Source organism: Populus trichocarpa, chromosome 19, assembly GCF_000002775.5.
Source record: "Populus trichocarpa isolate Nisqually-1 chromosome 19, P.trichocarpa_v4.1, whole genome shotgun sequence".
Lineage (NCBI taxonomy): Eukaryota > Viridiplantae > Streptophyta > Magnoliopsida > Malpighiales > Salicaceae > Populus > Populus trichocarpa.
This window is the reverse complement of record NC_037303.2, coordinates 5807838-5822491: the sequence shown is the minus strand read 5'-3', so window position 1 is coordinate 5822491 and position 14654 is coordinate 5807838. Positions and strand designations below refer to the sequence as shown.

The 14654-nt window shown below is 30.4% G+C and overlaps 1 protein-coding gene across 1 annotated transcript; it reads left to right on the top strand.

Annotated features, from left to right (window-relative positions):
- Positions 1–2854: 2854 nt before the first annotated feature.
- LOC18108257 (uncharacterized) lies at positions 2855–4270 on the top strand. Its single transcript, XM_052449676.1, has 2 exons — positions 2855–3497; positions 3630–4270. The coding sequence occupies exons 1-2, from the start codon at positions 2855–2857 to the stop codon at positions 4268–4270; spliced, it is 1284 nt and encodes a 427-aa protein (XP_052305636.1).
- The last annotated feature ends 10384 nt before the right edge of the window (positions 4271–14654 follow it).

Below are 14654 nucleotides of genomic sequence, written 5' to 3'. Positions count from 1 at the left end.
CAGTCCTATTTAACAAAAATTACAACCATTCAACCATCAAATAAAAGTAAAATCACAACCATCTAGGTGGTAACCCAGTGGTAAGAGCTTGGGACCAAGAGGTTTGCTCCCTCTGTGGTCTCAGGTTCGAGCCCTGTGGTTGCTCATATGATCGCCACTGGAGGCTTACATGGTCGTTAACTTCAGGGCCCGTGGGATTAGTCGAGGTGCGTGCAAGCTGGCCCGGACACCTACGTTAAACTAAAAAAAAAGAGTACAATCACATTGGTCTTTAATGTATATAAACATCCATCATGCATAAAACATTTTAATATGCATAATAAAATTATTGCATGCTTTAATTATAATTATTGGCTTTATATACAATTTAAAATAATATTTCTAACACTTAGAAATATAAAATTAAAATCCAATTTTGAAATTTTCTAAATATAATAAATTTTATTTAATATAGAATTTATTTGAAAAAACAATTTTCAAAATTTAATAAGAAAATCAATCATATTAAAATTATTATTAACATTCTAAACTATTTTATGAGCAATTAAGTAAAATTTAATGGCACAACCATATTGGTCTTTAATGTACATAATCACCCATCTTGCATAAAACATTTTAATATGCATAATAAAATTATTGCATGCTTTAATTATAAGTATTGGCTTTATATGCAATTTAAAATAATATTTCTAACACTTAGAAATATTAAATACAAATCCAATTTTTAAATTTCTCAAATATAATAATTTTATTTAATATAGAATTTTTTTGAAAAAAAATTCAAAATTTAATAAGAAAATAAATCATATTAACATTCTTATTAACATTCTAAACTATTTTATGAGCAACTAAATAAAATTTGATGGCTTAAAAAAACTCTCTTTATTTTAGAAAAATTATTTTTCTAAACATGATTTAATTAAACATTTTAATTAAATCCTAATACAATTAGGATATTACAAAACACAAAAATTGTGAATTAAACATTTTAATTTAATATTAATCCTATTAGGAAAATTAATTCCATAATTAATTTAATTTGTGTTTTAATTTTTAAAAACAAAATCAATATTTTATATAAGGGGGCATAATTATAACTCTATCCTAAAAGCCAAAATATTATAAGGAATAAAAGGCAGGGGATACATAAATTATACCCAAAAACCCTTTTGTAATAAAATATAAATGGCTGGGGTATAATAGTAATTATACCTAAAAAAATGCACGAGGGGCAGAATTACAAATCACCCATCATTCTTCTATTTCACGAGTGCCCACTGCTAGCCAGTAGCGCGAGGGACAACCCCTCGCGCTGTGTAGCCTTCAGCGCAAAGCTTCTACCTCACGCTGGAATCCCAGTGACGCCAGCAACACCTGGCGCTATTGGGGAGGCACTAGAGGCAGCAGGGGCGGAGTGAAGGGGGGCAAGCAGGGGCCCGGACCCCTGCAAGACTTTTTTTTTGTAATTAAATGTAAGGTACTGTAATAGGCTACAAAGTGATAAAAAAAAAATGCCTACGTGGAGTAAGGAATGAAAAATCAAAGACAGAGAGAATCCGGCTTTTCCAAAGAATTACAAGTAATAGGCTACAAAGTGCCTACGTGGAAAGAAAGAAAAATATAAAGTGATCAATGTCTTTCTTTGTCTTTTCTCTCCCTATAGGCTATAAAGTACAACCCTAATATAAATACTTGTAAGTTGCAACGCACAAAAACAGGAATAAAGATGCAGATCACAAACATAATTTTTGTGCGGAAAGATTGAAGAAGAGTTGTTTAATTTATCTTCCCGTAAACAAAACGTAATTGGATATCAATAACTCAAATTTAATTATTATTTTTTTGAGATGTTTATTAAGACTTTGATGAGATTTTTTTATAATTTTATAATTTTTGCTTATTTTTTTCAAATTTGCTAGTTCTAACAATTGTTTTTTGAATTCTTGTTATAGTGATTTTTTTCTAATTAATTAGATATATTTTATTGGTTTGTTTTGATTATGCATGGATTTTTTTTTTATGTTTTGTTTTTAGCAGAGCCACCAAAATTATCAATTTTTTCTCACGATATATATTTTGATTTTAGGTTGAATCATGAGCAAAATAAGAAGAATTGATTCTTTTTTTTGAAAAAAAAAATATATATTGATACCTCACAGCCTAGTGAACCAACTCCAAGTAATGTTGAAGTTATGGTTAAGCAGCCTCAATGTGCTTCAGTTTATAAAGAACCTGCACTGATTAGTGAGCAGCCGCTTACTAGAATCGACATTGCTCATTTAATTAGAGATCCAAGCAATCATCCTCAAATTTGGGAATACCCGGTTAATCAACAAAATAAAATTCGAAGGGCATACATTAATTTGAGGCCATAACAACCTTTGATGTCTGAATATCTGCTGACTGGTAAAAAACATCCTCGTCGATTTCAGTCTCATTGGTTCAAAGTTATTCGTGGCTTGAATATTCAGAGAAAAATATTGCATTTTGTTTCCCTTGCTATTTATTTCCAAGTAAACCATCTGGGAAGCCAAGATCAGACACATTTACTGTTAAAGGATTTAATTGTCGGAAGAAAGTTAATGATGGGGAACGGTGTGCTTTTTTAACTCATATGAGAAAATGTCCAAATTCAGCTCATAGATTTGCTACCAGGTGCTTGGAAAATTTGAAAAACCAGTCATGTCATATTGAGAAGGTAATTAAGAGGCAAACTACTCAAGAAATTCAGAATAATCGATTGCGTATTAAAGCTTCAATAGATATTGTTCGTTGGCTCACATTTCAAGCATGTGCTTTTAGAGGGCATGATGAACGTCCAGAATAAAAAAACCGAGGTAATTTTCTTGAAATGATGGAACTTTTAGCATCATACAATGAACAAGTAGGTGCTCTTGTTTTGGGTAATGCTCCACAAAATGCTAAATACACCTCATATCAAATTCAAAAAGAAATTTTGCATATCTTTGCTAGAAATGTTCAGTCTTCAATTCGTCATGAGATTGGTGATGCAAGATTTTGTTTAATTGTTGATGAAGCTCGAGATGAATCTAGAAGAGAGCAAATGGCCCTTGTTATTAGGTTTGTTGATAGAAGTGGATTTATACGAGAACGATTTTTGGATATAGTTCATGTCAAAGATACAACTGCTGCAACTCTTAAAGAAGAGATTTCCTTTGTTTTATCTCATCACAATCTTGATGTTCAAAATATTAGGGGTCAAGGGTATGATAGTGCCAGTAATATGCGTGGAGAGTGGAATGGTTTGCAAACTTTATTCACTAATGATTGCCCTTATGCATATTATGTACATTGCTTAGCTCATCAATTACAATTGGCTCTTATTGCTAGAGAAATATCTGATGTTCACACTTTCTTTCAGAATTTGATTTTTATTATTAACATTGTTAGTGCTTCTTGTAAGCGTAATGATGAATTACGGGCTTTCCAAGCAGCTACAATTGAACATTTAGTTGATATTGGTGAGATTGAAACGGGTAAAGAAGTTAATCAAGTAGGTGGTTTGCAACGACCTGGAGATAGCAGATGGAGTTCGCACTTCAAATCAATTTGCAGTTTGATAAAAATGTATGGGGCAACTTGCTTGGTTCTTGAAAACATTGCTTTAGATGGATCTACTTATTCTCAACGTGGTGATGCGACTTTTTCATTTAAGTTGCTAATGTCATTTGATTTTGCATTCATCTTACATATAATGAAGGATGTTGTGGGAATTACTGATATGCTTTGCCTAGCCCTGCAACAAAAATCTCAAGACATTTTAAATGCTATGCATTTGGTGACTACCACAAAGACTTTAATTCAGAAGTTAAGAGATGATGGTTGGAAAACTCTTTTAGAAGAAGTGACATCATTTTATAAGCATCAAGACATTGAAGTTCCTGATATGAATGCTTGTTTTTCTAGTGTGAGAAGATCTCGCCGTAAAGAAAAATCAGTAACAATTGAACATCACTACCGAGTTGATATATTTACAGCTATCATTGATCAACAATTGCAAGAGCTAAATAATAGATTCAATGAGCAGGCGATCGAGCTTCTTAAGTTGAGCACAGCTTTAGATCCTAGAAATAGCTATAAACTATTCAATGTTGAAGATATATGCTTACTTGTTGACAAGTTCTATCCTCAAGATTTTTCTGACCAAGAAAAAATTCATTTGAGACTTCAGTTGCAGCATTATGAGCTTGATGTACCCAATCATCCAAAGTTAAAGAGCATGTCATCGATTGCTGATTTATGTCAATGATTGGTTGAAACAGAAAAATCAACAATTTATCCACTAGTTGACAGGTTGATTCAGCTTATTTTGACTCTTCTTGTTTCGACAACAACTACTGAACGAGCTTTCTCAGCGATGAAGATTGTTAAAACAAGACTTCGTAATCGGATGGAGGATGATTTTCTTGTAAATTATTTGATTGTCTACATAGAAAAAGAAATTGTTGAAAGATTCACAATTGATATGATAATAGATGATTTCTATTCTATGAAAGAACGACGAGCACAATTAAAATAAAAATATAAGAATCATTCTTTATTATTTTTTACTTTATTTCAAAGTTTATCAAATATAAATAATGTTTCGCTTTAGCTAATATTTCTTATATACTTTGTATGTTTATATTTTATAGGTATAAAGACCAACATCATTAAAGTGATGGATACATCATGAAGATGAAATTAACTTCATTGCTTTGACTTAATTTGGTATTGCTCCAAACCTTTTTACCTTATACAAAGGTCATTATATGTTTATAATAAGTTATTTGAATAAAACTAAATCATGCAGGTTTTTTTTTACAACTCATGTACAATAAATTAAAACAAATATTATATCTTATTATATTATTTTTTGCCACCCCTAACAAATAATCCTAGCTCCACCCCTGAGAGGCAGCATCCATAAGTTGTTGCCTCTTACACTTAGCGTTGCTTGCAGCATCACACATGGTAACCATGGAAAACATTGTTTTTATTTTTTAACAAGATTCTAGCCAAAATACTAGATTCCAACCGGATTCAAATAATTCAGTCACATCTGGCCTAGATAGTAGCCAAAGTTTTTTTTTTTTTTGAAAAATCATGAGAGAGAAAAAAATTGAGAAAATAATTTTTACATCTAAAATAAATTCAAAATTAACATCAATAACAATTAAAACATGCAATCAACTATCCTAATTATCTAACGATAGTTCTGATATTACTGTTGCAAAAAAGAATGAAATTGAGAGAAAGCAAAGTTCATGGACCAAATTTGAAAATAAAAAAGATGTTATTGTTTAATCAATTTCATCCTCAAATGAAAGTAGAGGAAATGAACAATATAGAATGGCAAAATTTATTGTGTATTAGATGTATTTTACAATAATTAAAATGAATTCTGAACTTTTAAAATACCATAAAATAATAAATAAAATTAATCAACAAACATAGTTATCCAGTTATGAATAATGATAGATATTTGTATAAAGTTGTCATGTTCATGGCTTAACTATATGGTAAAATTTAGAATATTAAGAAATTGGAGATGCATTCCATCCACCAAACTCTTTAAAGAAATTCCCCTAAATTTAAAATATGCTAGATTCTCACATGAACTAAGAGATTGAAAAGGCAGGCTTGAAGAATAAGAAAATACATAAAATCCACAAACTAAATCCAACAATTATAATCAAAAGTTTGATTGATAATAGAAAATATAAAGTGATAATATGAATTATTTTTCATGAGATAGTGCAAATACATGTTTGTTCTCACTTTAATATCATTTAGTTAATGATTAATTATGCCCTAGAGTAGTGATGGAGGCATTTAGGGGTCCAAACCTTTGTCATATCCCATTTTTTTACCCTATTTCTAACATAAAAAAAAAAGAATAAAAACAAAAAGATTAGAGAAAAGAGGGACCAAAATAATGAGGAATTAAATAATATAAAGGAATATTACATTGATGAGAAAAAAAAAAGAAATATTCAAGCAAAATTAAAAATTATAGAAAGAGAGCTCCTTCAAAATAAAATAAAATAATCTCTTACCATAAAACTTTTAAATTATAAATCTTCATATAAAAATCTTTCCAGTATTATTTTATACATAAAAAAAAAAAAAACCCAAAAACAACCGCCCATTCATCCTTCCCCACCCGAGCCAACCCGAACAAGAGGCCAGTGTCCCATTACCGTCTTCTCCATCGCTTAAAGCCGACCTGCAGTCTCACCACCAAATTCCCTGAAAGACCCACTATCTTTTTCCTAGAAGACCTGACCGGCAAGCCCACACCAATCAACCTCACAACCTCGATGGACCACCAGTCTACGCCATTAATTAAATCTAGTCAAATACCAAGAGATCATCATTCATGAATCTTCCTCCACATCGCCACCTTACCACCTAAAAACCCAGTTCACAACAGCCCCTCACTTCCCTTTCCATCGGACCAGATGTCCCCTAAATCACTGTCCAGTCGAGCTCCAGCCCACAGCCCGAACATATCCATCGATCATCACCATCCATCACATCGCAGCCCTTCCCTACTAACAACCACGTAAATCAGCTCTCCCGCTTGAAATTCCAGCAAAAAAAATAGACTACAAAACACCCAAAAATTAAATCCCACTTGGGTTTCTCTGGATGTCACACTAAGGGCAACCGATCTCATTGTAAATATTAATATGGTGTGTATTTTCGTAATTCTTGCTTTCATGGATTTGAATTTTTCTCATGACTTAAAATCAGCCCAAGAATTATAAATCTTAATTAGTTTTGTTTTTGGGTGTCGCATTAAGGGTTAGTGAGTCAGCTTTCTATGCGAATATTGATTTTTTTTTTTTTTCATTCTCTTGCCATATTAAGACTGGCACGATCAATGTGGACGTCAAAATTGTACGGTGGAGGGTTTTCATTATCAAGCAATGACGGCGAACTCTCTATATCGTCGAAGATGTGAGTTATAACAAGGTCACGGTCTCTTCTTTGCCTAGCGGTGGAGGGCGGTGCACCTGTAACTGTCGAGTTTGATGAGGTTCTTCGAGCATGGAGTCTGGCATAATACAACAGCTAAGGAAGCATCTCATTAATACATCTCCAACCACAAGCATTGTTGCTTGTCGTCTTCGACAATGCATGATATATTGAATCTGCTAAGTACAAATATTGTCTTAAATCCTTGTAAAATTTTTTTTACATACAAATATATAAGTTAATTATTCAGATATAATTTAATTAGAAAAAAAAAAAGAATTTTAGACTTTTAGTAGTGTTAGAGTCGCTGGGAAGGTGTTGACGTTATTTTTTGTGGGATGGCCATGTGAAAGACGTCACACGCTTGTCACAACGGCAAAACAAGCTGGATACCACCTCCCATTATGATTATCAATGCTTGATATAGTACTTTGATGGTGTAATAGTTTTCTTGTTGTTACAACTTTTTTTTTTTTTCAGTTTAATGTGGGTGTCCAGGTCAGCTTGCGTGTACCTCGACTAATCTCACGGGCTCTGAAGTTAACGATCATATAAGCCTTCAGTGGCCATCATATGAGCAACCACAGGGCTCGAGACTGGCATAAAAACAAAATCTCTGTTAAAAAATCAATTCTAGTTTTTTTAAAATGATCAAATCAACAGATCTTCTATTTGGGGACCGACGTCAACTTGTTTTTTGCTTCACAAGATAATTAAAAAAAAAAGAATAATAAAAAAGAATATTTAAAATAATTAATGACAATTAAAAAAGATAATTTTAAGAAAAACACATATTAAAGGTAATTTTTTCTAAGAAAGAATGTTTTAAGAGTGACATTGTTCTTCCTTTAATTATAATTAACCCCTGACCTGAATTTTTAAAATCAGTGCATGCCTTTAGAATCCCTAGTTTCTCTAATTGCTAGGTGACGACTCCAGTTTTTTTTATATATATTAGGTCATTATAGCGACGTCTATTGAGATACAACACTTGTAATAAAATAAAATTAAATATGTAAAAATAAAGTCATTGTAGTTTAATTTGAATGACATAATTATTTTAAACTTTTATAACCCGAGTTTCTTTTATCGATAAGAGGAGAAGTTCTTATAATATTTTTCTTAATATTTAGAATGTAAGACAAGTAATCTATTTATAGGAGAAGAAAATAAAAACATTAAAGGACACTAGAAACCAAGGATCATGGAAAACCAATAGATTAAATTCAAGAGTTATGAAGTCTAAGAGATTCTAAATAGCATTCAATATATATAATTATAGATTTTATAACATTTCTCCTTTAATGACCATGTACTAAAACGGTGTCTTATTAAAACTTTGCAAAGAAAAACCTAATGGAAAAAAAAAACCTCAGCGAAGAAAAAAAAAGTATAACAATCTTGTGTCATTATGAATACTTTAGAATTTAATAGAAGGTTTTATATAGATACTTCAAGATTCAATTCAATAAAAGATTTATATAGATACTTCAAGGTTCATATTTGAATGCTTTGGAATTTATAAAAATGTCAAATTGTCTCGGTAAAACCTTGCAAAGGAAACTTTAATGGGAAAAAACCTAAGCAAAGAAAAAAAAGTACAATTTATATTGACTTCACCTCAAAAGTACATGTCTTATAATAAATTTTTAAGATGACGTGTTCCAATATTATGGACAAGTTTCTTGAAAGTTGAGGCTGATAAAGACTTTGTAAATAAGTCTACTAAATTATCACTTGACCTGATTTGCTTGAAATCAATTTTTCTTGTGTTTGTTTCAAAATATTAAGAAAAATATACAAAAATATATATAAACTTCTCTTTTAAATTTTATTCTAAATATATATCTTCTTCCTTATTCTTTATTTTTTTAATTCTTTTCAATAAATCTAATCAATGTCATTATTTTTTGTAACTTTTATTTTATTTAATTACACTCATACGACAAGAGAGAAAGCAAAAAGGCAGAAATGTTATAATGACCAATTGAGGCCCTATTTGTTTCACGAAAAGTAGTTTTCTGGAAACCACTTTCTAAATTTTCTTGTGTTTGTTTGCCATTAGAAAAACTGATTAATGGAAAACACTTTTCAGTTAAAGAAAAATTTGGCTTGGTTTCCAAGAAAGTGTTTTCCTTTTATTTTGGGCGGAGAACACTTCCCAGAGGTTATAAAAAAATTAGGAATATCATATTATTTGTTGATTATATCAAATTTAGTTCTAAAGCTTTTGATTGCTATATATTTTGTTTTAATTATTTTTTAAAATTTTATCCCTTAGAATTTTATTTAATTTGATTTTTATATTAATTTTGGTCATCATTTTTATGATTGTTATTTGCTTTTCTCTTATCATTTTTTTAATTGAATTGTTTTATTTATCAAATTTGGTCCTTATTCTTTTGATTGTTACTTATTTTATTTGAAATAATTTATGAAATTATAATAATAATTATTTTTATTTCATCATCTTTCAATTTTTTTTATCTATTAGATTTGATCACCATTATTTTGATTTTATTTATTTTATTTGAGATAATTTATAAAATTAGATTATTTTTTTCAATTTCAATTTCATTTTCATTCAACTTTTTAATTTGTAAGATTTGTTCCTCATTATTTTAATAAACTTGAAAAAAAAACATTAATAAGTTATTTTTCAGGTCATTTTCCATGACATAACCAAACATTGAAAAGTGTTTTCCAATTTATTTTCCATGACACTATCAAACATCGAAAAATAATTCCATTTTCAAGAATCCACTTTCCAAAAAAACCACTTTTCAAAAGGAAACTACTTGCCAGTAAACAAACGGGGCCCGAATAGTTATCTAAACTTCATTTCAATCCCATTTTCTTTTTAGTCCAATTAATTCACAATTTTACCTGATTAATTCAATTTAGTCCAAATAAACCATATTAAGCCCAAATGAATCAAACAATTAAACCCCAAATCCTAGCAATTAATTCCAAATTTTCCAGTTACAATAACAAACTCAATCCTAGAAATTTAGCTTAAAATTCAAACACTATAGATTTCCAACACAAATTGATTTGTTTCGATCAATAACTACTAAAAAAAAAAGGTCATTAGCATCGGATGTTAGCAACAGAATAATTCAGATGGAACTTTAGCAACAGATTAGTAACAAATTACATAAATATTAATTTTTTAATATTAGCAACGGATTTAGCAATGCAAAATCAGATACTAAAAAATAAATTAATATATTAAGAATCAGCAATGGATTTTCCATTGCTAATATGGTTGCACAAAATTTACAATGGAAAAGTTCGTTGCTAAAAAAAAAAGATTACATTTTAACTTTTATACAAAAAACAATAAACAATAATGATGTGTTAATAATTATATGGTCCATGTATACCTTGCAAAAAAAAAAATCTCACACAAGCAAATACCAATCTCAAGAGATAAATTCCTTTCATTCTCCGAAAGAACCCTAACCTATATGTCCCTTTCTATTCCTTCTCAAGAAACCTCATCTTTGTCACTTTTGTAAATTCTTCTCCTTGAATATATACTCCCAAGGTGTCATTTTTTAAAAACATCATCTGTCACTTTCTTAACTTCTTCTTCAGTGAATCTGCGCTTCCAAGGATTCCATCGTGCAATGAACAAATATGGTGCGACAAATTAAGATAGTACGTATAATCAGAAACTCATATTTGAGAGATTGTGTTTGTAATTTAGAGAGAACATATATTGTTTTATTAACTAATTTTATAGAATAATTTAGTAGATCTATTGCAAATTATTTGTTAAATATGGTTTTCATCACATGCTAATGTTTCTAATTCCTAATGTAATGTTCTTTATCTTCATGGTTCTATGATGATTCCATTGTTGCTTGGTTTGGTATGAAGCTTTTTCTGAGGTTTTGGATTTTTATGTTTTGCTGGGTGTATGTGTGTGGTTTTTCAGAGGAGAAATATGGATAATGTGTGACAGGCTCATAAATAAAAGTTAGATCTTAGATTTTACTCGCGTGCTGTGAAAGGTGTTTGGTTGGTTAACAATTTTTTGCATACCACATCATTTTCACTCATCTTCTTCAGCATCAACCTCTCTCCGGTGAAAATGTTCTTGTTTAGTAGTGTTAAACAGAGTAGAACAGAGAGAGTGAAATTGTTCATCATCAATTTTTTACCTTTCTCATCCTGTTTTGACCAGAAAATTTGCACTCTTGATTGTCCACTTTACAGATAAATAAAGTCAAACCTTTTGTCTCCTTGACGACTATTTTTGCTCCCTTTTTTAACAGAAAACCTTGTGATTGTCATTTTCACCCATTCATCCATGGATTAACCAGTAGCCTGTCTTATTAGCATACACGTACTTGAGAAAAAGGCATCGGAAGGTCATCTTCATGTCTTGGCATTTCTCATAGAATTAGCCCTATCTCTTAAGGCTCCAGTTTGCTGGAATGTCCTAACATCTGTCCATCTCTTTAGCCCCACTTCATGATTATAGCCCTTTGAATTCTAAGCATCCATGATAAGCAATGTCTTATTTTTCTTAGCTATACATACACCTCGCATCACCAAGCTGGGAAAAGGTGATTTCTTTTTGGGGGGTGAATGAATGTTTAGAGTAAAACACATATTAGTACTGTTGTTTTACTGTGAACAGAAATTTAACAAAAAAAATACGAGAAATGTGAACTGTAGAAAATTTTTTACTGCATTCATGTTAGTGTTTCATCAATTCAATCCATGTGGCATCAAAATAATTAATTCCCAAGTTAAATGAGGAACTTTAACTTGGGAAATTCAACTTATGAGTCTCTTGCAATGCTATTCTTGCTCATTATAGGCTAATTTACTTTTTTTAATTTCTTAACACTATTATTCTTGCTCATTTTTTTTTTCTAATTTCAGATTGTTGAACCCATCATCACATCACATTACTTATTTGCATTTGGAGTTGCCAAGTTTTTTTGTTGTGCATATTAGGTCCTCCAGGTTTGTCAATGTAGCTTAAAACTTTTTATTAATTTTGGAAGATAACTTGGTTTATAGAAAAATTGCATGGTCATTAAATCTTGGTCTCTGTTTGCTAATAATGGTGTAATTCATCTCCAAAGTGTTTTTTTTTTATATATTACACTTATTTGAAAGAGAAGTTGTAATATTTATGTTGTGTAGTTCAGCGACCATAGATTAGTATGCATAATCTTATTTTAGTTTATGAGTATTTCTTTGTTTAATGTGATGATCTTAAGTAATAAATTATTAATCAAATAAATATTTAATAGTTGGTTAAAAAAAATAATTGTGGCATATGTTTGCATGAAAACTTCATTTCTACAATATTACTGATAACGCAAACGATTATATTTTTTTCAATAAAAGAGTCTAGATCACTAAAGCTGAAGAAAAAAAATGATGGTGGGAAATAATAAACAGAGCAATTGCTTGGTGTATCCTAATTAGCTAGCTATTCTGCCTACATAATTTTATTAATCCATAGGACAATTAAAACAACATATTATCTTTCCCCTTTTCACACAATTCCAACTACTTAATTACACTTCAACTTCTTGCAGTATTCCAATGTTGTTCTCTTTTCTTTTATTGCAAGTTTTCATATCTTTCCCTTTTATAACTTATGAGCTAGTTATTAATGAAGTTATTTTGATAATTTATTATATAAAGTTTTAAATATAGATTAAGAAATATATTAAATAATATTCTAATTTTTTTTTGCTTTAATTATGTTAATTAGATTAATATGGAAGATCAATCATGGATGTATCGTCGTCGTAGGGATGGTCATATTTATCCAGAATTTATTGCGGGTGTACGAAGATTTATCAATTTTTCATTTTCAATTGATGAAAATGTATCTGGAGGTAAAATTAGATGTCATTGTGTTAGGTGCAAAAATCAAAAGTTTTTAATAGAAGAAGATGTTTATAAGCACATGTTTTTAAGATGATTTTTACCTGATTATGAAAATTAAACTGTATATGGAGAGCCTTATGTTTCAGAACCAATAATTATTGGACATTCATCAATTGGGTGTAGTCATGTTATGAATGATGTTTTTGAAGAAAATTCATATAGGAATATGGTTCTTCACGTAATGGGGGTTGGTGATGCATACTCTAATGATATGGTTTCTAGTCCTATGGTAGCAGAGGAACTTCTGAATCCAAAGGTAGATAAATTTTATAAATTACTTAAAGCTGTAGAGGAGTCTTTATGGGATGGGTGTACCAGGCAATCTAAATTATCTGCTTATATATAAATGCTTAATATGAAGTCAACTCTCAATTTGACTCAGACTGCTTTCAACAAATTTACTGAATTTACAAAAAGTTGCATGCTTGATAATGAAAATTTGATTTCAAATTTCTATGATGCCAAGAAATTTATGCAGCCACTTGGACTTAGTTATGATAAATATGATGTGTGTCCTAATTATTGTATGTTGTACTATGAGGTAGATGCAATGAAAAAAATTTGTGACTTTTGTGGAAGTTTACGATACAAAATTAGAAATCCCACTAGTAAAGGTTCTAATAAGTTAGAGAAACAACTCTGCTACTTTCCCTTGACACCAAGACTTCAGAGGCTATTCATATCTCTACATCATGCCAAAGATATGACATGACATCATTTTTATAAGTTAGATGATGGAGTTACGGTTCATCCATCTAACGGGGAGGCATGAAAGAAGTTTAATTAAGACCATCAAGACTTTGTATCCGATCCACGAAATATTTAGTTAGGATTATGCACTGATGGTTTTAGTCCATTTGACATGTCTTCAAATGTCTACTCTTGTTGACTAGTAATTGTGACTGTTTATAATTTGCATCATTGGAAGTGTATGATCTGACCATTCATGTTTATGTCAATGATTATTCTTGGGCCGAAGAATTCGGAGTTGATGTTTTCCTACGACCGTTAATTGATGAGTTGAAAAAGTTATGGCTTGATGGTGTTAATGCCTATGATATATATAGGAAGGAAAATTTTCAATTAAGGGCAGCTTTGATGTGGATCATTAGTGATTTTCCAGCTTATAGTATATTATCAGGTTGGAGTACTCATTGCAAGTTGTCTTGTCTTTATTGTATAAAGTATAACAAAGCCTTTAGATTAAAGTATGGGGGAAAAACAATCTTTTTATATTGTCATCAACGATTCCTACCTATGGATCATCCATATAGATATCAATCATATAAGTTTTTGAAAGGAGTAACAAAATGGCTCCCTCCTTTACCTCGTTGATCTGGTTCAGAAATGTTATTTGAAGTGTCCAATTTTACGAAGGGACATATTAGAAGTTCTTCTTATAATGACAAAATTCCAGGCTTTGGTGTTAAACACAATTGGGTGAAGAAAAGCATTTTCTAGGAGCTTCTATATTGGCATACAAATTTGATTCGTCATAATCTTGATGTCATGCACATTGAAAAAAATTTCTTTAACAATATTTTTTATACAGTAATGGATTATCCTGATAGAAGCAAGGGCAATTTAAAGGTTAGGTTGGATATTTAGTTGTATTGAAAAAACCAAACTTACATTTGGAACATGATGCAAGTGGTCGGGTTTACAAACCCAAAGACACTTATTATCTCTCCAAGAAACAACAACAAGAAGTGTTGTCATGGATGAAAGAACTATCTTTTTCTGAT

Coding starts and splice junctions, on each gene's coding strand:
- LOC18108257 (XM_052449676.1), top strand. CDS start 2,855: ATGGAACTTTTAGCATCATACAATGAACAAGTAGGTGCTCTTGTTTTG. Junction 3,498..3,629: donor TATTGGTGAGATTGAAACGG/GTAAAGAAGTTA, acceptor ACATTGCTTTAG/ATGGATCTACTTATTCTCAA.